The sequence below is a fragment of the Mobula birostris genome, chromosome 13 (assembly GCF_030028105.1).
Source record: "Mobula birostris isolate sMobBir1 chromosome 13, sMobBir1.hap1, whole genome shotgun sequence".
NCBI classification, from domain to species: Eukaryota; Metazoa; Chordata; class Chondrichthyes; order Myliobatiformes; family Myliobatidae; genus Mobula; species Mobula birostris.
In genome coordinates this window covers 48,256,214-48,284,010 of record NC_092382.1, presented here as the reverse complement: position 1 = coordinate 48,284,010, position 27,797 = coordinate 48,256,214, and the positions used below count along the sequence as shown (strand labels likewise).

Here is a 27,797-nt window from a genome sequence, read left to right as displayed (position 1 = left end):
GTGTTTTCCTTTCCGCTCAGTGCTGAAGCCGATTCATCTGCGGCAGCGGGATCGGGAAAGGTCGCGATCACTGTCCGCGGGCCGAAGTTTTCACTTTCCCATCGGTGAGACCGATCCCGAGCGGGGAGATCTGATGTTGTCCGTGATCCCCGAACTGAGGGATTACTCATTCAGTACCCAGTTATCTGGGCTCGTCAGAAATGTGTCGACTTCACTGAATCTGCGTTGAACGATCCAAACCAGGAGCCCAGGCTGTCTATTTCCACAGAATTGAAATGGGAGTCCCGTCAGCCGGTCACGTGAGGCTGTTTACCGCAGATCTGCCCCGCCCTCCGCTTTGTGATGTAGGATCACGTGGTGTGCCAGCCGTGGGGGTGGTGTGTGAGTGGCAGATTCAGCTGTTGACTCTGTGAGGCTGGGTCCTGGTGCATCACAGTTTTTGATCCAAGTAAAATGGACCCGGGGTCGAGCTGCCCGGGTTTATGAGGCGCTGAGTTCTGGGATCAGATCTTTGTTTCTGGGGTTCCTTTGGAAACAATGACTGCTGATCTGAGGAGAGACTCGAGGAAATCTGCAGATGCTGGAATTCAAGCAACACACATAGAAGTTGCTGGTGAACACAGCAGGTCAGGCAGCATCTCTGGAAAGAGGTACAGTTAGGACAAGGGTCTCGGCCCGAAACGTCGACTGTACCTCTTCCTAGAGATGCTGCCTGACCTGTTGCGTTCACCAGCAACTTTTATGTGTGTTGCTTGTAACCTGAGGAGAGGATGCGTTCCCATTCCATCCTCACAGGTAGTGGCTGCTCTGTGTTTGCATCAGTAGAAATAAAATAGACCAGTGTTCAAACTGTGTTTGGAAATTCCCCCTCACTGTCTATCAGGCAGTGGAAATTAAACATAAACACAAGATGCAGGAGATCTGCACTAAAAACTGAAAATGTGTGAGGCCATTCTGATAAAACGTTATTAACCTGAATCGTTACGTTCGTTCCTCTCCCTACAGCTGTTCCTTACCTGCTGAGTGTTTCTGGTAATTCCAGTTTTTTTAATGTCACTCACCCTGGTGTGGTTTATATTTCCTGAAATGAACCTGTTTTAACCTGGAAATGCAAATGGCTCGTTCTGTGATAGTAGAACATGAAAGAAAGCACAACTTTTCCCTGGTACCAACTTGTCTGTTATTCCTGGAAATGTGTCCTGTACATTTGTTGCTATCAAGGTTTACAAGAATAATCTCAGGAATGATCGGCTTTATGTATTGTCACGTACCCCGTGACGGGTTAAAGAACCAGCAGAAATTGAAAACAGTTTGGAGTCCTGTATTGCTATTAACTAATACTATTTATTAGTAACTATGCAATACAGTAATATAAATGCAGATATATCAAACAGGTTAGCAATGAATATGGAAATCAAGCTTCTTCAAGTCTAAGGGTAAAGAGATAGTCTTACGATGATGAGTAAAGTTCAGTTCAGTTTGTGGTATTGAGTTGAGTAGTGATGGAGAGAGAGAGAGAGGGAGAGATTTGAGTCTTCAGGTGAGCTGATGCTGTTGATCTTCCCGTTGTCCTCTGAAATCCTTTTGAAGTCACTGACTGTGACCACAACAAAGGGGGCCGTTCTTCTGTGGTGGAATTATCAACCCACGCGAGGGTTGGACACACAAATAGCTCCCCACCGGTCACACCCTTTTCACACTTCAAGAGCCACTGATCGATTCTCCAAAACCCACCTTTTCTATGGGCACAACAAAGCTCATTCAGTGTCCAAAACCATTGTGTCTGTAGGTCTATCATCTGACCTTCTATTTATCTCACCGCACTGAATACCAACTGCCAATCAAGTAGCTCCTCCCTTCTCTCTGTAAGAATACAGAAGCTGAGAGTGTCCCTGCAAAAGTGTAAACATACTGCCGAAAAACCATAACATCATCTCAAAGCAGTCTTCGTCTCTCTCTCCTTCTTTCTCTCTCTTTTAACAAGGTGTCTGGTGTTGAATACCCCTCTATCTCTCTTTTCAAAAGCACAGTTCATAGGGGTAATTCACGACCCCTGTCACACCCCCTTCTTCAAAAAAAAATTGACACAGGCAAAACTTTTAGTTTAAATGGAAATTACAGAGTTTAAAACAATACATGTATAATTTTCAGATAACAGAGCAAAAACGTGTACAATTTCTAACTTAACATCTGGATAAATAATCAGCTATAATATTGTCAGTACCTTTCACGTGTTTGATTTTCAGGTCATATTCTTGCAATATCAGACTCCAATTTAACAACCATCTATTTTTATCCTTCATCTTAGTTAGAAACACCAATGGATTGTGATCCATGTAAACCACAAGTTGTCTCTGGGCAGGACAAATATAGACTTCAAAATGTTGTAAAGCCAGAATAAGTGCTAGTAATTCCTTTTCAACAGTGGAATAATTTTTCTGGTGCCCATTAAATTTCTTGGAGAAATAAGCTACTGGGTGTTCAGTGTCATCCACACCCTTCTGTAACAGTACTGCCCCAGCAAGTTCGTCACTAGCGTCTGTTGCTATAGAAAATGGTTTGGAAAAATCAGATGCTTTGAGCACATGATGATAACATAGGATGGTTTTTAGTTGTTCAAATGCCTCCTGGCAACGGTCACTCCATACAAATCTTTCACTCTTCGCTAGGAGTTTTGTTAGGGGGAGAGCAATGTCAGCAAAGTTCTTACAAAACTTACGATAATACCCAACCATTCCTAAAAATCTCCTCAAAGCTTTCTTGCCGGTTGGAACAGGAACCTCAGCAATAGCTTGAACCTTGGCCTGTACAGGAGCCAGTTTGCCCTGGCCTACTACGGAGCCCAGATATGTAACTGTGGCATAGCTAGATTCACTCTTATCCAGGATCACAGTAAGATTGGCCTTGGAAAGTCTTTCAAACAGTTTTTCTAGACCTGCAATATGCTCTTCTTACATGTCATTCCAGACCACTAAATCATCAATATAAGCCCCCGTGTTTTCTAAACCTCTAATCATAGAATGGATCATTCTTTAAAATGTCCTTGGAGCATTTTTCATCCCGAAGAATAAAACATTATACTCATACATTCCAGATGATGCCAAAAATGCTGATATTTCCTTAGCCCTCTCTGTTAAAGAAACACCCCAGTATCCTTTTAACAGGTCAATTTTTGTAAGGTATTTAGCCTTTCCCACTCTATCAATACAGTCATCCACTCTCTTTCCTTGTTCCTTCTTGTTTCCAGTTTCTTGTTCAACCATTTTACTTTTCTCTAAATTCATTCCGTAAGGATGCTCTTTGATCGGCTGGGCTGAATTTACAATGACGTCATGCCCTGCAGAGGTACACTGTCTTAGAATGTCAGGAAATAAATCTTAATGCTTGCTAATTAATTCTTGCAATTGTTTTTGCAGTGTAGCTTCCAACTGATGGACCTTATCAGTAATATTTTTCAAAACAATGGAATTCTTAAATCTTGTTGATACTAGATTCAAGATTCAAAAAACTTTATTGTCATTCTAACCATGCATCAGCTCTGCAGGGCAGAATGAGACAGCGTTTCTCAGGGGCAGTGCAATCATAACATAACAAATGCAACACTAAATAATAAACATAACAATAAATAGTAAAACACAACAGCCACATGTCAGTTAAAATCAGTTATAAGTGTCCAGTGCAAGTTAAAAGTGTCCAAAGCAGAGTCAGGTGGAGCAGCTATTTAGCAGTCTGACTGCCTGTGGGAGAGAGCTGTTGTGGTTTTAGTTTTGATGCTCCTGTAACGTTTGCCTGATGGCAGAAGAACAAACAGTTCATGGAGAGGGTGTGAGGGGTCTTTACTGATGTACCGTGTCTTCTGGAGGCATCGACTCTGAAAGAGGCCTTGGACAGAAGGTAGGGAAACCCCAATAACCTTCTCTGCTCCCCTAACCACCCTCTGCAAGGCTTTTTTTGCAGCTGGAGTACCAGGTTGTGATGCAAAAGGTCAGCACACTCTCAACCACGCCTCTGTAGAATGTAGTTAAGATGTTAGTGGGGAGTGATGCTTGTTTAAGCTTCCTCAGAAAGTGCAATCTCTGCTGGGCCTGTTTCACAATCCCAGTGGTGTTCCTGGACCAGGTGAGATTGTCCGAGATCTGCACCCCAAGGAACTTGATGTTTTCCACTCTCTCCACTGTGGAGCCGCTGATGCTGAGGGGTGTGTGCTCAGTAGGTTAAAATGATTCTGCACCTCTTCCCCAGCCATCACAACTCCATTTGTTTTCATAACAGTACCCACAGGTGCTACCTTATCAAACAAGTGTTTTATTTTAATTTGAACATTCTGCAAACTTTCCTTTGCAAGGTCACAGACCTTGTTAAGTCTCTCCCGCATATTGACCCATATTTCCAAATCAGACCATAGTTCTCCGAGTAGGGTCAAAGGTCATTTTGGCCTGTGACCACACACAGGTTCAAATAGACTACACTCCAATGATTTTTGAATCGAATCTCCAACAAATAAGAGTAGGGGAACCCCCTCATGCTGTTTTTTTTTTCCATTTTCCACACAATATGTTTTAATCATGGCCTTAAGAGTGGAGTTGAACCATTCCAAGGCTCCCTCGGACTCTGTGTGATATGCAGATGACCCAATGTACCTAGCTCCCAATTCTACGACTATCCCCTGGAATGTTCTCGAAGTAAAGTTACTACCCTGGTCAAATTGAATTTCTTTGGGGAGACCTACCAGTGTGAAAAACTTACTGAGTGCTTTTACCACAGTCTTGGCCTTGATGTTTCCAAGAGGAATGGCTTCAGGGAACCTAGACACAGCACATATAATTGTTAACACATATTGATGACCAGCTGCAGTCTTTGGAAATGGGCCTACACAATCCACTATGAGCCTGGAAAAAGGCTCACCAAAGGCAGGTATTGGTCTAAGTGCTGCTACTTGAATAACCTGATTAGATTTCCCTCAACCTGACAGGTATGGCAAGTCCTGCAAAAATTTACAACATCCTTTCTTAAATTAGGCCAGTAAAGTTCCTTCATAATCCTGTTTCCCCCGGCATTTTTAAAGTATGACTATTCACTGTCTTTCTCACTCCATGATGTCCACCTAAAGGCATACTGTGAGCCATGTTTAAAATTTCAGCCCTGTAAAGTTTCGGAAGCACTACCTGATGCACAACAGCCCAATCCTCACTTGCAGGCACAGTGGCTGATCTCCACTTCCTTATCAACACCCCATCTTTAAGATAATATCCTGCTGACTCTCTCTGAACCTCCTCTTCTGTGAGAGCTGTCTCCTTTAAAGCCATCATTTCAGAATCTCGCTTCTGTTCCTCTATAAATTCCTCCCTCAATAAGGACAAACCTTTCCCATACACCTTACTCTCATCACCTTCACTACCCTCCAAGTCCTGCTGGAATATGGAAGGTAGAAAAGTCTATCACACATCATCATCTTGGAGAGGTGTCAACCTCCCCCTCATTGTTTACTAAACTTAGCATGATCACCAGACTTATAAAAACCATGTGTATATTGTGGAAGATCCACTCATCCAAACAATCCACTTATCTGATTTCTATGACCTCTTTTTTGACTTGTTTCCATAGCAACTCCTACAGATGGCTTTTTCTCAAAACCGTAACTAATGCGTGGCTGAGGGATTGGAGCAGGGGGCAGGGATTCAAGTTTTTGGATCATTGGGACCTCTTTTGGCGCAGGCGTGACCTGTACAAAAAGGACGGGTTACACTTGAATCCTAGGGGGACCAATATCCTGGCAGGGAGATTAGCGAGGGTTACTGAGGTGACTTTAAACTAGAATGGTTGGGGGGTGGGAATCAAATTAAAGAGGCTAGGCGAGAGGAGGTTAGTTCACAACAGGGGGCTGGGAACCAGTGCAGAGAGACAGAGGGGTGTAAAGTGAGGGTAGAAGCAAAACGTACTAAGGAGAAAAGTAAAAGTGGCAGGCCGACAAATCCAGGGCAAGCATTAAAAAGGGCCACTTTTCAACATAATTGTATAAGGGCTAAGAGAGTTGTAAAAGAGCGCCTGAAGGCTTTGTGTGTCAATGCAAGGAGCATTCGTAACAAGGTGGATGAATTGAAAGTGCAGATTGTTATTAATGATTATGATATAGTTGGGATCACAGAGACATGGCTCCAGGGTGACCAAGGATGGGAGCTCAACATTCAGGGATATTCAATATTCAGGAGGGATAGACATGAAAGAAAAGGAGGTGGGGTGGCGTTGCTGGTTAGAGAGGAGATTAACACAATAGAAAGGAAGGACATAAGCCGGGAAGATGTGGAATCGATATGGGTAGAGCTGCGTAACACTAAGGGGCAGAAGACGCTGGTGGGAGTTGTGTACAGGCCACCTAACAGTAGTGGTGAGGTCAGACATGGTATTAAACAGGAAATTAGAAATGTGTGCAATAAAGGAACAGCAGTTATAATGGGTGACTTCAATCTACATGTAGATTGGGTGAACCAAATTGGTAAAGGTGCTGAGGAAGAGGATTTCTTGGAATGTATGCGGGATGGTTTTTTGAACCAACATGTCGAGGAACCAACTAGAGAGCAGGCTATTCTGGATTGGGTTTTGAGCAATGAGGAAGGGTTAATTAGCAATCTTGTCATGAGAGGCCCCTTCGGTAAGAGTGACCATAATATGGTGGAATTCTTCATTAAGATGGAGAGTGACATAGTTAATTCAGAAACAAAGGTTCTGAACTTAAAGAGGGGTAACTTTGAAGGTATGAGACGTGAATTAGCTAAGATAGACTGGCAAATGACACTTAAAGGATTGACGGTGGATATGCAATGGCAAGCATTTAAAGGTTGCATGGATGAACCACAAGAATTGTTCATCCCAGTTTGGCAAAAGAATAAATCAAAGAAGGTAGTGCACCCATGGCTGACAAGAGAAATTAGGGATAGTATCAATTCCAAAGAAGAAGCATACAAATTAGCCGGAAAAAGTGGCTCACCTGAGGACTGGGAGAAATTCAGAGTTCAGCAGAGGAGGACAAAGGGCTTAATTAGGAAGGGGAAAAAAGATTATGAGAGAAAACTGGCAGGGAACATAAAAACTGACTGTAAAAGCTTTTATAGATCTGTAAAAAGGAAAAGACTGGTAAAGACAAATGTAGGTCCCCTACAGACAGAAACAGGTGAATTGATTATGGGGAGCAAGGACATGGCAGACCAATTGGATAATTACTTTGGTTCTGTCTTCACTAAGGAGGACATAAATAATCTTCCAGAAATAGTAGGGGACAGAGGGTCCAGTGAGATGGAGGAACTGAGCGAAATACATGTTAGTAGGGAAGTGGTGTTAGGTAAATTGAAGGGATTGAAGGCAGATAAATCCCCAGGGCCAGATGGTCTGCATCCCAGAGTGCTTAGGGAAGTAGCCCAAGAAATAGTGGATGCATTAGTGATAATTTTTCAAAACTCGTTAGATTCTGGACTAGTTCCTGAGGATTGGAGGGTGGCTAATGTAACCCCACTTTTTAAAAAAGGAGGGAGAGAGAAACCGGGGAATTATAGACCGGTTAGCCTAACGTCGGTGGTGGGGAAACCGCTGGAGTCAGTTATCAAAGATGTGATAAAGACGGAAATACTTATGTGCATTCTCCTGCAGGGGTTTGAGATCCAGTTGTCAAAGGGAAGGCAGGTAAGAACTGCCACCATCTGACAAGTGGACTGCCTTAGTCAGGTTACAGCTATATGTGTATATATATATATATATATATATATATATATACACTAACCCCAGACATTACTATTGGAAGATGTTATTTGAACTGGTACGCCCACCAAGTCTGTTGGTGCAAAACTTAATTACTTAGATAAGAGAGTTCGCTAAATCAAGGTTTTAATTACAGATGGATGCACTGTCCCAGCCTTATCAGTTATTCCCTTTGCAAGGCCCTGACTAAATTACAGACAGATGATCATTCCTGTGATTATTCCCATCACTTCGCTATCCAGCCCGATTAAAATTAGTTCCCAAAGATTCAACTCCTCCTATTTTTCTGGACTCCAAAGCGGCATTGGACTATGTTAACTGTAGTTTGGTTGCAGCCGAGGTTTGAATGGTTTTAGGTCTGGTGAATTATTGTTATTTCAGAAAGAAAAGAAGCTTTCAAGATTTCTGATTTACTTCAGATGTCCTTTGATCGATGGACCATTTAAAGAAGATGTGAACTTTTTGATGTGACTGATGAATGACATTTCCGAAATCTGTTTGGTTTACTGAGCGAATTAACACAGCGAACAGATTATTAACCAGTTTGATTATTTGTGCCTATCCTCTTTTTTCCATTAACTAAGTTACAGTGTTCATAGTTCATAAGGACTTTTTCTTATATATACATAGTTGGGAGTGCTTAGAAGATAGATAGTTAGTTTTCTCTTCTAAAAACAGATTTTCATTGGGTGTGTAAGTTAAATGGAAAATGGTGCTGATTTTTCTTCCTTAGAGATTACAAAGACATTCTTCTTTTTGTTTAACTTTATGGTTTTGGCATTTTTGGAGATTGTTTCTGCATTCCCCAGCTTATTTTTAAGGATTAAGTATAAACATTTTTTTCCCTCTGCAGGGCTTTCCTATTTTAGGGCTGTGTGTTTTTTTCTGTAACTGGGGGGAGGAATTAAGGAAAGCTTTTAAAATCACCATTAAAATGGGCAGCTCGCAAAGTGTGTCTCTTTTTTTACTTCTATGGGGACGCATTTTGGCTCTTTTTGTCCAAATTTCGGGCTTTTCAGTGTGATGGGAGGACTGGGGTTAGTATTGAGTTATAAGATTAATTGTAGGATTAATTTTAGTTTTCTTTATTGTATTTTTTTCCCATTACGGAGTTCCGGAGCGTGCGTGTTTTGTATATGGTTATACTTATCACCGCCAGTTTTGATTAGCCTGCGCTGGTATGCGTGTAATTATGTGTTAAATAATTTCTTTATTTCGTGGTAGCTAAACAGATAATCATTATAAGTTGGAACGTATGTGTTTGGAATCATCCTATTAAGTGAAAGAAGACTTTTAAAATCATTAATCAATTCCAACCCAATATAATTTTTGTTCAACAAACACATATCAAAACGGGCGATCAAAATAGGTTTTTTTAAAATGTGGAAGGGCCTTCAATTTCACGCTACTTGGCAAAATAAAACAAAGGGAGTATCTAATTTTATTAAATCTAATATTTTGTTTATCTAAGAAGACATTGTGTCAGATATTAATGGTAGATTTTTAATTGTTAAAGGAACAATTTGTAATAGAAAAATTGTCCTGGTTAATCTGTGTGGACATAATGTAGATGATCCTCCTTGTTTTTAAAAATGTATTTACTTTATTGCCGGATTTAAATGAATATAGGTTGTTAATGTTTGGTGATTTCAACTGTTGTTTAAGTCCTTTGATTGACAAGAGTTCAACCAATCAGTGGCTTCCGAGTTGTTCTGCATCACTTATTAACTCCTTTTTAATTGATTATTGCCTGGTTGAGGTTTGGAGACATTGCATCCAAATGATAGAGATTATTCTTTTTTTTCACATGTTCATATAAAAAAAAATTGAGATTCGATTATTTTATAACTGATCTCCGATTTCTGTCCAAAGTCCAGAAATGTGAATATGATGCTATCATTTTCTCGGATAATGCGCCTTTAAACTTAGCTTTTGAATTGAATTATGTCGTTATAGCATATTTGCTTTGGCGTTTTCCAGAAAATTGATTACAAAGTTTGGACTTCGTCAAATTTATTGAGACTCAGGTAATTTTTTTTTTCTTTTTAATAATATGGGAGATGTGTCAAAATTGATTATATGGGATATATTTAAAGCATACAGTGTTTTGCGCGGTCAGATATCTCCTATTTAGCTAAGCTTAAGAAACGGACGAAAACAGAGTTAGATAAGATTTCAAAATAAATTAAAGACTTGCGGAATAATTATGCAATCTCTCCTAACAGTGATTTATTCAAACAAAGGGTTGAACTACCATCACAATATAATTTATGATCAACTTATTCTAATGACAGAAATTTTCTTAAATTGAAAAGTCAATTTTATGTGTTTGGAGATAAAAATAATAGGCTTTCTTTTTAAATCTTTCTATTGGACAGAATGCAACTTGGACAGAAATTTTCAAGTTCTGTCCAAGTTGCATGCCATCTTGGACAATGTCTCCCATCCACTACATAATGTACTGGGTGGGCACAGGAGTACATTCAGCCAGAGACTCATTCCACCGAGATGCAGCACAGAGCGTCATAGGAAGTCATTCCTGCCTGTGGCCATCAAACTTTACAACTCCTCCCTTGGAGGGTCAGACACCCTGAGCCAGTAGGCTGGTCCTGGACTTATTTCCTGGCATAATTTACATATTACTATTTAACTATTTATGGTTTTATTACTATTTATTATTTATGGTGCAACTGTAACGAAAAGCAATTTCCTCCGGGATCAATAAAATATGACTATGACTACCAAGTTCATAAACATAATAACAACAGTGATATGAAGAGATTGGAATTACCTTATTGTTAATAAACATATACAAAGTACTACAAATAGTACATGTGTAATAGACTTCCAAACTCTCGATATAGTTAATCATGAAGAAAAAAATAAATAAAAAGAAAGGGATGTTGCAAAGAAGAACCCCAAAAATCAAAAGAGAGCTAAAAAATAGAACTAATTGCTAAACCCCCCAGAAAAGCAAACAGAACAAAACCAATATATTAGATTAGATCGAATACATTCATTAATGTCGTCAGCTCAGCTCCTCTATTCACATATTCTAAGTTAGTAAAAAGGATTCGGAAAAGGTCAAACTACATCATATGAAAATGTTGAATAAATAGCTTACAAGTCTCTTCAAATTTAACCGAAGGATCAAAAATTACACTTCTGATTTTTTCTAAATTGAAACATGATATAGTTTGGGAAAACCATTGAAATGTAGTCGGGGGGTTGGTCTCTTTCCAATTCAATAAAACGGACCTTCTGGCCATTAATGTAACAAAGGCAACCATCTGACAGGCTGAAGAGGATAAAGGTCTATGTTCCATCATTGGCCAACAAAAAATTGCTGTAATAGGATGGGGTTGTAAATAAAAATGCAAAACTTTTGAAATAATATCAAAAATAGCTTTCCAGAATTTTTCCAAGAGAGGGCAGGACCATAACATACGAGTCAAAGAAGCCACCTCAAAGTGACATCTGTCACAAATAGGATTTATATGGGAGTAAAAACGAGCTAGATTAACTTTAGATATGTGGGCCCTATGCACTGCCTTAAATTGTATCATAATATAGTTAGCCCATATAGAGGAAGATATATAGGTAAGTGAAGTTGAAGTTCCCTTTCCCATTCATTTTTAAATTTATCAGATCTACCTGGCTGTATTTTCATAATTATGTCATAAATAGTTGTTATTAATCCCTTCTGATAAGGATTTAAACCAAAAATGTTGTCGGTGACGTCAGTAGAGTGTGAAATCGGAAAGGTAGGCATCATTGCTAATAATAGTCATAATGAGCTGCTAATAATCAGCTGTTAGCATCTCAGATAAAAGCAGCTACAGCCGAAAGACCCACTTTAAAAATTCAGAAGAGAGATGGTAGTTTATCATGTAATTATGAAGACATTAATACAAATTTTCAAGACTTTTACATTGACGTTTATAAATCTCAGTTTTCAGTTGATCCTTCTAAAATGAATGCCTATTTACAAAAGATCAATTTTTCTCAAATTTCTGTTGATGATCAACAAACTCTTGATGCTCCTATCACTGAAAATGAAATTCAGAAAGCTTTTTTTTCCAATGCAATCTGGTAAAGCTCCTGGACTGGATGGTTATTCTGTAGGATATTATATAAAAGAATGAAAAATTGCTTTCTCCATATTTGTTGGAAATGCTTAAAGATTCTCTTTTGATAGGAGAGTTACCTCCCACATTTTATGAAGCTTCTATTTCTTTAATTCTTAAGAAAGATAAAGACCCAACACACTGTGCTTCATATAGACCTATTTCATTATTAAATAAGGATGCTACAGTTATTTCAAAAATAATGGCTGATAGGCTGGAGAATATACCAGCTAAAATGATCTCTTAGGACCAAACAGGTTTTGTAAAGGGCCGTTATTCCTTCTCTAACACTCGGAGACTGTTAAATGTTATATATTCATCCTTTTCTAAGACTCCCCAAATGCATTGTCTCTCTCGATGCTGAAAAGGCATTTGACAGAGTTGAATGGAAAACTTATTTAACGTTTTGGAGAAATACAGCTTTGGTATTAATTTTAATAAGTAGATTAGAATGATATCTGAAAGCTTTATTGCTACACTTATTACCAATAATTGCAGATCTCCTTTTTCTCGGCTTTCGCAGGGTACGAGGCAAGGATGTCCACTAAGTCCCCTGTTATTTAATTTGGTGCTGGAACCCTTGGCTATTGCACTTTGTGAAGCTAAAGATATCCATGGGATTTTCATAAATAGGACTATTCATAAGATCTCCCTTTATGCTGACAATCTCTTAGTTTATATGTCGAATCCTGAAGAATACATTCCTAGTTTATTGAAACTATTAAACGAATTTGGAAAGTTTTCGAGATATAAATTAAACCTTCATAAAAGTGAATTAGTTCCTCTAAATGATTCTGCTTCTATATATGATGACATTCCTTTTAAAGTTTGTAGATGGAATCCACTTACACTGTTAGCCGGCCGAATTCATGCAGTTAAAATGATGATTTTACGAAAATATTTATATGTATTTCAAAATATCCCTTTGTTTAACTAAGAAGCTTTTTGATCAGGTTAACCCTATTATCTCATCTTTTGTTTGGAATTGTCATAAGGTGGTGGCTGGGAACGGACCCAAGTGGAAGACACAGACACTGAAGTACTAGGGACAGGACTAGGATACAGGGTGAGGGCTAGGACATTGACACAAAAACCAGGAACCCAGAACAGGACTGGACAAGAGAGCTAGGAGCCCGGGCTTGGACTCCGAGCCAGAGACTGGAGAAGGATCCAGAATCTGGGTCTTGCCTCTGGCTCGGACCCCACAAGTAGGCAAGGACGTGACTTGGCTGGCAGGCAGGACGAGGCTGGAGTCTTCAGGCTTGAGGTGAGGCAAGGCTGGAGGCTGGAGACTTGAGGCGAGGCTGGAGGCTGGAGACTTGAGGCGAGGCTGGAGGCTGGAGACTTGAGGCGAGGCTGGAGGCTGGGGACTTGAGGCGAGGCTGGAGGCTGGAGACGAGGCGAGGCTGGAGGCTGGAGTCTTGAGGCGAGGCTGGAGGCTGGAGACGAGGCGAGGCTGGAGACGAGGCGAGGCTGGAGGCTGGAGACGAGGTGAGGCTGGAGTCTTGAGGCGAGGCTGGAGGCTGGAGACGAGGCGAGGCTGGAGACGAGGCGAGGCTGGAGGCTGGAGACTTGAGGCGAGGCTGGAGGCTGGAGACTTGAGGCGAGGCTGGAGGCTGGGGACTTGAGGCGAGGCTGGAGGCTGGAGACGAGGCGAGGCTGGAGGCTGGAGTCTTGAGGCGAGGCTGGAGGCTGGAGACAAGGCGAGGCTGGAGACGAGGCGAGGCTGGAGGCTGGAGACTTGAGGTGAGGCTGGAGACTTGAGGCGAGGCTGGAGGCTGGAGACTTGAGGCGAGGCTGGAGGCTGGAGACGAGGCGAGGCTGGAGGCTGGGGACTTGAGGCGAGGCTGGAGGCTGGAGACGAGGCGAGGCTGGAGGCTGGAGTCTTGAGGCGAGGCTGGAGGCTGGAGACGAGGCGAGGCTGGAGACGAGGCGAGGCTGGAGGCTGGAGACTTGAGGTGAGGCTGGAGTCTTGAGGCGAGGCTGGAGACTTGAGGCAAGGCTGGAGACTTGAGGCGAGGCTGGAGGCTGGAGATAAGACGAGGCTGGAGGCTGGAGACTTGAGGCGAGGCTGGAGGCTGGAGACGAGGTGAGGCTGGAGGCTGGAGTCTTGAGGCGAGGCTGGAGGCTGGAGACTTGAGGCGAGGCTGGAGGCTGGAGACGAGGCGAGGCTGGAGTCTTGAGGTGAGGCTGGAGTCTTGAGGCGAGGCTGGAGGCTGGAGACTTGAGGCGAGGCTGGAGGCTGGAGATGAGACGAGGCTGGAGGCTGGAGACGAGGCTGGAGACTTGAGGCGAGGCTGGAGACGAGGCGAGGCTGGAGGCTGGAGACGAGGCGAGGCTGGAGGCTGGAGTCTTGAGGCGAGGCTGGAGGCTGGAGAATTGAGGCGAGGCTGGAGGCTGGAGACGAGGCAAGGCTGGAGTCTTGAGGCGAGGCTGTAGGCTGGAGACTTAAGGCGAGGCTGGAGGCTGGAGACGAGGCGAGGCTGGAGACTTGAGGCGAGGCTGGAGGCTGGAGACTTGAGGTGAGGCTGGAGTCTTGAGGCGAGGCTGGAGGCTGGAGACTTGAGGCGAGGCTGGAGACTTGAGGCGAGGCTGGAGGCTGGAGACGAGGCTGGAGACTTGAGGCGAGGCTGGAGGCTGGAGACGAGGCGAGGCTGGAGGCTGGAGATGAGACGAGGCTGGAGGCTGGAGACGAGGCTGGAGACTTGAGGCGAGGCTGGAGACGAGGCGAGGCTGGAGGCTGGAGTCTTGAGGCGAGGCTGGAGGTTGGAGACTTGAGGCGAGGCTGGAGGCTGGAGACGAGGCGAGGCTGGAGGCTGGAGTCTTGAGGCGAGGCTGGAGACTGGAGACTTAAGGCGAGGCTGGAGACTTGAGGCGAGGCTGGAGGCAGGCTTGGCTGGAGACTTGAGGCTTGGGGTCTTGAAGCTTGGCTTGTGGCGTGGCTCGAGGCTTGGGGTCTTGAAGCTCCTCCTGAGCAGGGCGCGGATCACCACCCGCCAGAGAAAAGGGACAGGAAGGGACAGAACTAACCGTAGGGTAACGGCAATACGGCCTGGCTTGCCCAACAGAGGCAAGGGATAGGAAGGGACAGAACCAACCGTAGGGTAATGGCAATACGGCCTGGCTTACCCGACGGAGGCTAGGGACAGGAAGGGACAGAGCCAACCGCAGGGTAATGGCAAGACGGCCTGACTTACCCAGTAGAGGCAAGGGACAGGGAGGAAGCTAGGTGCAGGGTGGCTCCAAGACTACAGGCAAGGCGATGCGAGAGTTACTGGAAAGACAAGGCAGGGCTTCAGGCGTGGAAACAGAAGGCAGGGGAAAGGGTACAAGGAGTAAGGACAAGAATATCTAGCAGCCATACCCTGGTCTCTGGAGGTATTAATGTAGCCAGCCCCAATGAGAAATAGCTGCCTCAATTAGTGCTCAACAGGAACAGAAACAGGGTAGACAGGAAAACCTGGAGCAAGGGTTGATGGACCGGACCATTAACCGGAATGCAAATTTCACGGTCCGGACCATGACAGGAAAAATAAAAGACTAAGAATTGATATATATCATTTACAAAAATTAAAAGAGGATGGAGGTCTTGCTCTGCCTAATTTAAGAATGTATTATTGGGCTGTTAATATACATTATATGTGTTTTTCGTTAAATTGGACTTATAAAAATGAACGATCACCTTGGGTTGATTTGGAATTGAAAGCTGTGAAACAGTTTCATTTAACCTCATTATTAGGACCTTCTATACCTGTACAACTGGCCAAAATTGCTGAATTAAATTTATATCCTGTGATTAAGCAGTCATTATGAATTTGGTTCCAGTTTCGTAATTTTTTTTGATCTCAAAAAATTTAAACTTTTTAGTTTATTGAAATTATTTATTTAAACCTTCATTAAGAGATCCTACCTTTCTTCTTTGGAGGAATAAAGGAGTTTATTGCTTCATTCATCTGTTCCAAGATGGCCGATTGATGTCTTTTGAGAGTTTAGCAACTAAATACTCTCGCTTGTATTCACATTTCCTGCAATATCTTTAGGTCTGTCTCTTTTACAAGAATATTTAAGTAATTTTCCATATATACAGGATTCTGTCCTGTTATATTTTATTTCAAAAATGAGCCCTTTTGTGAAAGGTTTTATTGGGAAAATTTATAATTTATTGTTACAACAGCATAATTACCCTTCACTTTAGATTAAGCAAGATTGGAAGACAGAGCTTAACATGACCTTGATAACAGAGGATTGATTGTGGATTTTGAAGTTGGTTAACTCTTCTTTGATTTGTACCAGTCACTCTTTAATTCAATTTAAAATTGTACATCATTACTATTTGACAAAGGAGAGACTGTCAAAAATGTTTCCGAATGTTGATAGTCAGTGTGATAGATGTAAAACTGAGACAGCTATATTGACACACATGTTTTGGTCGTGTTCTGTATTGAAACATTTTTGGAAATCTATTTTCTCGACAATTTCTAAAGTTTTAAAAATTAATTTATAACCTCATAAATTGACAGTTTTGTTTGGTATAATCCCTCAATGTATTCATGGTATTTCTCTATCAGACCAACATGTAATTGCATTTGTGACGTGATTGGCCAGAAGGGCTATTTTGTTGAAATGGAAAGATGCTTCTGCTCCTACTTTGATACAATGGTTCTCTCAGGTGATGCTATGTCTTAGTTTGGAGAAAATCAGAAGTCGAACTTTTGACCCTCGATCTTTAATAATAATTTTGTTGATCTTTAATAATAATTAATAAAAAAGATTTTAAAAATGAAAATCAGTTATTCCCTTTGCAAGGCCCTGACTTAATTACAGGCAGATGTTCATTCCTGTCCTTATCAACGAGTAGTCCTCTCTGTACTCAAACAAGGGTACAATATATAATGTTATGAACTAATGAGGGTATAATGTATAATGTTATCAGCTCTCAGTGTGTCTCTCTGCAAGCTGCAGAGAACTGGTAATGAGCCTGTCTTAGCTAACCGCTGAAGACAGAGTTTACTTCAGTTCAAACATTCCTATTCAGTCCCAATTATTCTTTCAGTCAGAGGTTACATAGGTTCAAAATGACTTTTTTATATATCCTCAATTTCTCAGGAGGATTCAGGGGAAATATTTATGTACAATATAGAAACTGGTGTTATCTGTGTGTATTGTGGCAATGCAGAAGTTGCTGGATAATTTACAAGTGGGAAGAAGTGGAGTGATATTTGGAAATCTGACTTATAGAAGCGCAATTTAGCAAGCAAACTACATATGGAAAATGTGCAAAAGCTCTGGGGAGAAAATCCTTCATTACCCGTTACAGGCCTGCTACATAGGTTGTGTGAGCGCGCAGATGAACTCGATCGATCCCAGAGAAGATCAAAGTTCTTATCGACAGCTGTTAAAATTAATACCTCTCTATATAAAATTCACTGTGCACATGTTATCGCTGGGTATAAAAATGCACAGTACAAGATTTATGTGCACACTGGTCATTACAAATTAGAGGGGACATTGGTGGGAAGGTGGGGAGACCTCCAGTGTCCCTGATGCCCTCACCTACAAGATGTGCATCCAGCTGCAGCTTGTAACCCTGCACTTTAAGGAGTTGGAACTTGAAATGGATGAATTCCGGATCATCCAGGAGTTGGAGGGGGTGATAGATATGACATGAAGAGAGGTGAGTTACACCTAAGGTGCAGGTCACTGGAAACTGGGTGAGAGTCAGGAAGGGGAAAGAGTTTAAATAGCCATCACAGAGCACTCTTGTTGCTATCCCGCACAACAGCAGGTGGACCACTTAGGAAACCGTTGGGGGGATTACCTGGCAGAGGAAAGTCAAAGGGATGAGAGGGGATTTGTTCGTTAGGGGAACAGAACAAAAGGGGAATAATATGCTAGTGGTAAGGATTGCTAGTGCTAGTGTGGGGGGAAGGGTGATGTGGTTAAAATAAGTTGAAGTGGGAATGGCAGAACAGATAGTGGAGAGGGTGAATTGAATTGACTTTATTACATACATCCTTCACATGCACAAGGAGTAGAAATCTTTATGTTACATCTCCGTCTAAATGTGCATTATGTAATTTATACTACAAACCCCATTTCCAGAAAAGTTGGAATATTTTCCAAAATACAATAGAATCAAAAATCTGTGATATGTTAATTCATGTGAGCCTTTATTTAACTGACAAAAGTATAAAGAAAAGATTTTCAATAGTTTTACTGACCAACTTAATTGTATTTTGTAAACATACACAAATTTAGAATTTGATGGCTGCAACACACTCAACAAAAGTTGGGACAGAGGCATGTTTACCATTGTGTTACATCACCTTTCCTTTTAATAACACTTTTTAATCATTTTAGAAATGAGGATACTAATTGTAGTAGATTTGCAATTGGAAATTTTGTCCATTCTTGCTTGATATAAGACTTCAGCTGCTCAACAGTCCGTGGTCTCCGTTGTCTGATTATCCTCTTCATCATGTGCCATACATTTTCAATAGGAGATAGATCTGGACTGGCAGCAGGCCAGTCAAGCACACGCACTCTGTGTCTACAAAGCCACGCTGTTGTAGCCCATGCAGAATGTGGTCTGGCATTGTCCTGCTGAAATAAGCATGGATGTCCCGGGAAGAGACGTCGCCTTGATGGCAACATATGTCTCTCTAAAATCCTAATATACGCCTCAGAGTCAATGGTACCTTCACATACATGCAACTCACCCATGCCGTGGGCACTGATGCACCCCCATACCATCACAGATGCTGGCTTTTGCACCTTTTGTTGATAACAATCCCAATGGTCATTTTCACCTTTGGCACGGAGAACTCGAAGCCCGTTTTTTTCTGAAAACTAGCTGAAATGTGGACTCATCTGATCACAGCAGACTGTTACACAGTCTTTCGTTCCATCTGAGATGAACTCGGGCCCAGAGAACTCGCCGGCGTTTCTGCATAGAGTTGATGTATGGCTTCCTCCTTGCGTAATACAGTTTCAAGTTGCATTTCTGGATGCAGCGACGGACTGTGTTGAGTGACAATGGTTTTCCGAAGTACTCCTGAGCCCAGGTGGCTATAATTGTCACAGTAGCATGACTTTTCTGTGCACTTTTCAATCTTATTTTAACTCTGTCCCAACTTTTGTTGAGTGTGTTGCAGCCATCAAATTCTAAATTTGTGTATATTTACAAAATACAATTAAGTTGATCAGTAAAACTATTGAAAATCTTTTCTTTGTACTTTTGTCAGTTAAATAAAGGTTCACATGAATTAACATATCACAGATTTTTGTTTTTATTGCATTTTGGAAAATATCCCAACTTTTCTGGAAATGGGGTTTGTAATTTATAATAAATTGTTTGTACATAGGACAGTCAATATAACATAGAAATGCAATTGTATCAGCATGGATTAATCAGTCTGATGGCCTGGTAGAAGATGATGTCCCAGAGCCTGTTGGTCTTTTTGCTGTGGTACCGTTTCCTGGATGGTAGCAGCAGGAACAGTTCGTGGTTGTGGTGAATTGGGTCCCCAATAACCTTCGGGCCCTTTTAACACACCTGTCTCTAAAAATGCCCTGAATAGTGGGAAGTTCAACAAATGCGCTGGGCTATCTGCACCACTCTCTGCCAGGTCCTGCGATTAAGAGAAGTACAGTTCCCATAAAAGGCAGTGATGCAGCCAGTCAGGATGCTGTCAATTGTGTTCCTGTAGAAAGTCCTTAGGATTTGGGGCACCATCCCAAACTTCAACTGTCTGAGGTGAAAGAGGTGCTGTTGTGTTTCTTTCACAACTCAACTGGTATGTACAGACCATGTGATATCCTTGTTGATGTTTATGCCGAGGAACTTAAAGCTGTTCATACTCTCAACCCCAGATCCAGTGATGTCAATAGGGGTTAGCCTGTCTCCATTCCTCCTGTCGTCCACAATCAGCTCCTTTGTTTTTGTGACAATGAGGGAGACGTTGTTTTCTTGACACCAGTCAGATGTTGTTCAGACCTCAGATAGAGTCAGCAATCGAACGTTTGAGCATGGTGCGATGAATGTGCTGAGCTGTGTATATCACAATGCAAGAAGCATCGTAGGAAAGCTAGATGAGCTCAGGACAGGGAATTATGATATTGTAGCCATTATTGGAACTTGATTGCACCCAACAATCTGAGGGATGTAGAGGAACAAGTTTGTAGAGAGATCGCAGACCATGCCAAGAAACAAAGATTAATTCAGAAAGTGATTTTAACTTTCCATATATTGACTGAGCCTCCCATTCTGTAAAAGGACCAGATGGGGTAGAGTTTGTCAAGTGTGCCCTTAATCAATACGTAGAATTCCTGACGTAGAAGTGTGCAATAAGCTATTAGGGAATGATCCAGGGCTGGTGACAGAAATTAGCGATAATAATGTCATGAAATTCAAAGTAAATAAGGAAAAAGAGAAGTCTGGTCCATGGGGTGAGATTCTAAATCGGAGAAAGGTCAATTTTGATGGTATCAGATTGTTTTGGACAGGCTGTTTTCTGCAAAGAAGCACTTGGTAAGTGGGAGGCCTTCACCAGGGAAATTTTGAGGGTGTAGAGTTTGTTTGTGCCTGCCAAAATAAAAGTTGAAAGGTGACTGGTGCAGGGGACCTTGGTTTTCAAGAGATAATGAGGCCTGGGACATTTCTTTCCCAATGCCTCAGACTTTTGGGGACCCAGACTCATTAATGACTACAATATCATAATTCCATGCCCTGAGCTCATATGACTTTTTTTTTAGTCATCTTCTGTTAGCTTCTAAAAACTTCCCAATAGGTTTTGCTCTTTTGTTTCCCCTCTCTTTGGCTTTTATGTTGATGTTGGCTTCTCATTTCAGCCACGGTTGTGTCCTCCTGCCTTTCCAATGCTTCCACTTCTTTGGGATGTATCTATCACTCAGCTCCAGAATTGCTCCCAGAAACTCCAGCCACTGCTGCTCCTTTGTCACTCCGACCGTATCCCTTCCAAACAAGTTTGACCAGCTTCTCTGTCATAGAAACATGGAGTAGTTCAGTACGGAACCAGCCTATTTGGCCCATCTAGTCAATGCCGAAAAACATTTAAGCTGTCTAATGCAACCACCTGCACCTGGACCATTGCCCTCCATTCACCTACCATCCAGGATCCCATCCAAACTTCTTCTAAATGGTGAAACCGAGCTCATATTCAACTCTTGTGCTGTCATCTCATTCCACACTCTCACGACAATTTCAGTAAAGAGCTTTGCCAAATGTTCCCGTTAAATTTTCCCCTTCCCCACTTACGCATGACTTCTGGTTGTCATCCCACCCAAACTCAGTGGAAAAAGCTGCTTGCATTTACCCTATCTATACCCTCATAATTTTGTAGACTTCTAACAAATCCTCAAAATAATGTGTAATTTCCTTTTTTAGGTGTATAAGATGATGAGGGGCATTGATGGTGTGGATAACCAGAGGTTTTTTTCCCAGGGCTGAAATGGCTAACACGAGGGGGCATAGTTTTAAGGTGTTTGGAAATAGATACCGAGGGGATGTCAGGGGTAAGTTTTTTACCCAGAGAGTGGTGGGTACATGCAATACACTGCCGGCTATTTGTGTGAGAGTGTTTCAGTTACTGTGGGGCCAGGCACCCATGCAGCTCAGTGGGAACAGGGAATAATACCAATGGAGAGAGTCAAACTGAGCCAGGTCACAGATTGGAGATGGCAGAAATACCCCATTCCTAATGAGACAGGGAGACTATCAGAGAATTTGATGCTCATTCCAGATACCAGCACTGTGCCCAGTTAGAAGATGATTTCTCTCTCCAACTTGGGTTGAACTTCACTGTAACAGTGTGATGTCAGTTCACGCCTTAGCAACTGAAGTGATCTCATCTGAAATGTTGTCCTTCACCCATTGATGGATTTTGTAAATCTTTTCATAGGTTAAAAATGGCAAGGAATTTGTCTACGGGAATCTTGAGAACAACACGCCAGTTTTGCTGTCTCAGCCCAGATATTTAAGAAGTGGAGCAAGGGATTCACTCAATCATCCTTCCTGCTCAGACTGTGGGGAGGGATTCACTCGATCATCTGACCGACTGGCATGCCCGTCATTTTACACATGGGGAGAGGCCGTTCATCTACTCAGACAGCAGGAATGGATTCACTCAGTCATCTCAACTGAAGGTACGTCAGCAAGTTCACACTGGATAAGGCCATTCCTCTGTTCTGTGTGTGAGAAGGGATTCAGTTGGTCATCCCGCCCATGGACACACCAGTCAGTTCACATTGGACAAAGGCTGGTCATCTGCTGAATTTGTGGGGAAGGATTCACTCGGTCACCTGACCTAATGGCTCACCAGCGAGTTCACACCGGGGAGCGGCCTTTCACCTGTTCAGACTGTGGTAAAGGATTCACTCGGTCATCCACCCTAATGGCACACCAGCGAGTTCACACCGGGGAGCGGCCGTTCATCTGTTCAGACTGTGGGAAAGGATTCACTCGGTCATCTGACCTAATGGCACACCAGCGAGTTCACACCGGAGAGCGGCCGTTCACCTGCTCAGACTGTGGGAAGGGATTCACTCAGTCATCTACACTGAAGGAACATCAGCGAGTTCACACTGGAGAGAGGCCGTTCACTTGTTCAGACTGTGGGAAGGGATTCACTAGGTCATCTAAACTGAAGGTACATCAGAGACTTCACACTGGAGAGAGGCCATTCACCTGCTCAGACTGCGGGAAGGGATTCACTCAGTCATCCGACGTACTGGTACACCAGTCAGTTCACACTGAGGAGAGGCCGTTCACCTGCTCAGACTGCGGGAAGGGATTCACTCGGTCATCCGAACTACTGGTACACCAGTCAGTTCACTCTGGGGAGAAGCCATTCAACTGCTCAGTCTGTGGGAAGAGATTCAGTCGGTCATCCACTCTTCAGAGACACCAGCGAGTTCACACTGGGGAGAAGCCATTCAACTGCTCAGCCTGTGGGAAGAGATTCACTCAGTCATCCCATCTACTGAGTCATCAGCGAGTTCACACTGGGGAGAAACCGTTCACCTGCTCAGAATGTGGGAAGGGGTTCACTCGGTCATCCCAACTACTGGCACACCAGTCAGTTCATACGGGAGCAACCGTTCACCTGCTGTGAATGTGGGAAAGGAATCATGTAGTCATCTCATCTGCAGAGACACCAGTGAGTTTACACCGGGACGAGGCCGTTCAGCTGTTCAGACATTGGGAAGAGTTTCTCTCAGCCTTCTCAATCAAACGTGCATCATTGAGTTCACACTGGGAGAGACGGTTCACCTGCTGTGAATGTTGGAAGGGATTCCCTCAGTAATCTAACCTTGTGACACACTATCGGGTTCACAGTGGGGAGAAAGTTTCAATAAGCTGCATGCTGGATATTTGTCCATCACCGTTGCTGAATGCAATTTCGAGAGTGACTGTCGGTGCTGAACTCTGCAATTATTGCTGCTGCTCACCACACCCAGTCCTGCACCCTGGTCACTGGGCATGGGAGGAGTTTCTTCTGCTGCACATTCACCTTTAATGGGACTGGAGTTTAATATTCTGGATAAGAGACCAATAAATCAGTTCTATTTTGAACACTGTCTCCGGTACTTAGTGAATTTATAACACACCTAGTGTACAGTAGACAGTCAACTCAGGCCGGCTGGACCCTACCAGTGATTCTGTTCCATGACAGTCCTTTTGAATTCTCCCCTGTTGTTCACCTCTCGCTCTGCCTGTGGTGATGGGTTCCAAATAGTCTCCACTCTGTGGGTGAAGAGGTTTCCCTTGAATTCTCTGCAGACTGAAGAAGTCAAGTTGACTGCAATTCTATCTGACATGCTCTTCTCCCCTGAAATCTCTGGGCTGAGGAAGAATGACATTGGTAGTTAACCTCCTCATTCATGGCTGATTTCCACATTATGGGTCATGTTCCCTGTTTCTGAAGAGTTAACATAGAAGCATAGAAAACCTACAGCAGAATAGAGTCCCTTCAGCCCACAAAGATGTGCTGAACATGTCCCTACCTCAGAAATTACTCGGGTTATCCGTAGCCCTCTATTTTTTCTGAGCTCCATGTACCGATCCAAAAGTCTCTTAAATTATCCTCCCCCACTGTTGACGGCAGCCAATTCCACCTGCTCACCACTCTCTGTGGAAAACACTTACCCCTGACATCTCTGCTGCACCTTCTCCCCAGCACCTTAAACCTGTGCCCTGTTGTGGCAGCTATTTCAGCCCTAGGAAAAAGCCTCTGACTATCTGCATGATCAATGCCTCTCATCATCTTATACACCTCTATCAGGTCACCTCTCATCCTCTGTCTCTCCAAGGAGAAAAGGCCAAGTTCACTCAACCTGTTTTCATAGGCATGCTCCCCAATCCAGGCAACATCCTTGTAAATCTCCTCTGCACTCTTTCTATGGTTTCCACACCCTTCCTGTAGTGAGGCGACCAGAACTGAGCACAGTACTCCAAGTGGGTTCTGAATAGGGTCCTATATATCTGCAACATTCCCTCCCGGCTCCTAACTTCAATTCCACAATTGATAATGGTCAATACACCATACACCTTCTTAACCACAGAGTCAACCTGTGCAGCTGCTTTGAGTGTTCTATGGACACAGACCCCAAGATTCCTCTGATCCTCCACACTGCCAGGAGTCTTAAATTAATACTACATTCTGCCATCATATTTGACCTACCAAAAGGAACCACTTCACATTTCTCTGGGTTGAACTCCATCTGCCACTTCTCAGCCCAGTTTTGCATCCTATCAATGTCCTGCTGTAACCTCTGACAGCCGTCCACACTATCCACAACACCCCCAACCTTTGTGTCATCAGCAAACTTACTAACCCATCCCTCTACTTCCTCATTCAGGAAATTTATAAAAAAAGTCACAAAGAGTAAGGGTCCCAGAACAGATCCCTGTGGCCCACCACTGGTCACCAACCTCCTGGTTGTGCCCAGCTGGGAATCAGCTATTCTGGATTTGGTGTTGTGCAATGAACCGATTTAGAGCACTTAAGGTAAAACAATTCTGAGGGGCAAGCGATCTTAATGTAATTGAATTCACCCTGAAATTTGAGATGGAGAAGCTAAAGTGAGACGTATCAGTATAACCATGGAATAAGGACAACTGCAGAGGCATGAGAAAGGAACTGGTCAAATTTGATAGGGAAAAAAAAGCACTGGCAGGGATGATGGCTTAGCATCAGTGGCTGTAATTACGGGAAGGAATTCGGAAGACACGGGATATATACATTCCGAAAAGGAAGAACTATTCCAAAGACAACATCACACAACCTCAGCGAATGAGAAGGCAAAGCCAACATAAAAGCCAAAGAGAGGGCAGATCACAGAGCAAAAATTGATGGGAAGTTAGATGATTGGGAAACTTTTCTGAACAAACAAGAGGCAATTAAAAAAGTAATTAAGAAAGAAAAGATGGAATATGAAGCTAGCTAATTACATTAAAGCTGATACCAAATGTTTCTTCGGATAAATAAACTGTAAAAGAGAGGCAACAGTGATATTGGACCAGAGGGAAACGATGTCTGGTGAGAGTGGGGTGGGTAGTAATCGTGAACAAGGAGATGGCAGGTGAACTGATTTAGTATTTTGTTTCAGTCTTCATTATGGAAGCAACCAACGGGAAGGTGGAAGTCCAGATGTCAGTGTCAGAAGTGTGTGAAGTTGCCGATACTCGAGAGAAATTTCCTGTGAAACAGAAAGGTCTGAAGGTAAATAGATCACCTGGACCAGGTGGTGTACATCCCAGAGTTCTGGAAGAGGTGGCCGAAGAGATTGTGGAGGTATTAGTAATGATGTTTCAAGAATCAATGAAGTCTGATATGGTTGCGGAAGACTCCAAATTTGGAAATGTCACTCTGCTATTCAAGAAGGGAGAGAGGTAGAAGAACAGAAGTTTCAGGACAGTTAGTCTGACCTCATTGGTTGGGTAGATATTAGTGTCAGTTGTTCGGGATGTGTTCTCAGGGCACTTTGAGGCACATAATAAAATCGGCCTTCAGCATGTTTGCCTCAAGGGAAAATCTTGCCTGAACAGTGTGTTGAAATTCTTTGAATTTATTGAAGTGGTAATAGCAAGATAGACAAAGGAGAATCGGTTGATGATGTGAACCTGCACTTTCAGAGGGTGTTTGACAAGGTGCTACACATGAGGCTGGTTAACAAGTTATGAGCCCATGATATTACAGGTGTTCCAAACTTCATGGGTATCTTGTGACTGTCTTATGACCATGATGATACAATGATACAAAGATTGGAGGTGTAGTAGACAGTGAGGAAGGTTTTCAGAGCCTGCAGAGGGACTTGGACCAGATGGAAAAATGGGCTGAAAAATGGCAGATGGAGTTTAATACAGACAAGTGTGAGGTATTGCACTTTGGAAGGACAAGCCAAGGTAGAACATACAGGGTTAATGGTAAGGCACTGAGGAGTGCAGTAGAACAGAGGGATCTGGGAATACAGATACAAAATTCCCTAAAAGTGGTGTCACAAGTAGATAGGGTTGTAAAGAGAGCTTTTGGTACATTGACCTTTATTAATCAAAGTATTGTGTATAAGAGCTGGAATGTTATGATGAGGTTGTATAAGGCATTGGTTAGGCCGAATCTGAAGTATTGTGTTCCGTTTTGGTCACCAAATTACAGGAAGGATATAAATAAGGTTGAAAGAGTGCAGAGAAGGTCTACAAGCATGTTGTCAGGACTTGAGAAACTCAGTTACAGAGAAAGGTTGAATAGGTTTGGACTTTATTCCCTGGAGCGTAGAAGAAGGAGGGGAGATTTGATAAAGGTATATAAAATTATGATGGGTATAGATAGAGTGAATGCAAGCAGGCTTTTTCCACTGAGGCAAGGGGAGAAAAAAAAACAGAGGACATGGGTTAAGGGTGAGGGGGGGAAAGATTAAAGGGAACATTAGGAGGGGATTCTTCACACAGAGAGTGGTGGGAGTATGGAATGAGCTGCCAGACGAGCTGGTAAATGCGGGTTCTTTTTTAACATTTAAGAATAAATTGGACAGATACATGGATGGGAGGTGTATGGAGGGATATGGTCCGTGTGCAGGTCAGTGGGACTAGGCAGAAAATGGTTCGGCACAGCCAAGAAGGGCCAAAAGGCCTGTTTCTGTGCTGTAGTTTCTATGGTTTCTATGATGTAATTAAGTACGTGATGAGCATGATGTAATCGTCTTGTGGAGGTCACATGATGTAATTTTCCCGCCGATGTGAGGTCACGTGATGACATGTACTCACCAGGTATATAAAGAGAGACCTCTGGTGCGATGTAGTTAGTTTTTCCAGTTGAGTTTTAAGTTTAGTTTGTTATTTAATTCGTCAGATACTCTGTTATGCTGCATATTCGTTTAGTTTCCCTCTAAAGTGGAGGTCTATTTTCTATTGTGTGTAGTATTGGAGAGTGAAGACCTTACTAAAGTACAGGAACTCACAGAGTCAAGTAAAGCTGATGTCGTTCGGCTCTCTTGGAGAGGATCGACCTTTATTGAATCTTTGTTCAAGAAATAGTGACCTGCATCTGACATATCATCTGCTAAAGCAGGAAGAATTGTGCAGTAACTATTCTCCAGAGGAAAAGGTCAGTTCCTTTAAACCATTTTATTTCCGTCGCCGTGAATCCTGCGGACAAGGCAGGTTCCGGCTGGGGTCAGCAGTAATGTCACGTCCTCGAGGAATTCTTTACTTTAGGAAAGTCTCTCCTAACTGACTGTATAAATCTCTCGGACTTTCGAATTTACCATTCTAAGAACTGGGTTCGAATTTACCACTTTAAGAACTGTTTTCGCATTTACTCTTTTAAGAACTGTTTCAGAGTTGCCGTAGATCAGTTAACTTCTGATTAAGTTAGTCGTTTAAATACATTTTGCTACTTTTGA

General features: G+C 42.7%; 1 protein-coding gene across 6 annotated transcripts; it reads left to right on the top strand.

The window, feature by feature from the left end:
• LOC140206802 (uncharacterized) lies at nt 1-27,797 on the top strand. Of its 6 annotated transcripts, none has more exons than XM_072275037.1 (5): nt 2-104; nt 9,706-9,776; nt 21,797-23,758; nt 25,506-25,618; nt 27,314-27,797. In XM_072275037.1, the coding sequence occupies exon 3, from the start codon at nt 22,205-22,207 to the stop codon at nt 23,006-23,008; it is 804 nt and encodes a 267-aa protein (XP_072131138.1). In that variant the 5' UTR covers nt 2-104; nt 9,706-9,776; nt 21,797-22,204; the 3' UTR covers nt 23,009-23,758; nt 25,506-25,618; nt 27,314-27,797. The 6 variants fall into 6 exon arrangements, with proteins under 6 accessions (XP_072131134.1, XP_072131138.1, XP_072131137.1 ...); XM_072275036.1 differs by having other exon boundaries at nt 25,506-25,690; XM_072275034.1 differs by adding an exon at nt 12,400-13,834 and having other exon boundaries at nt 25,506-27,797.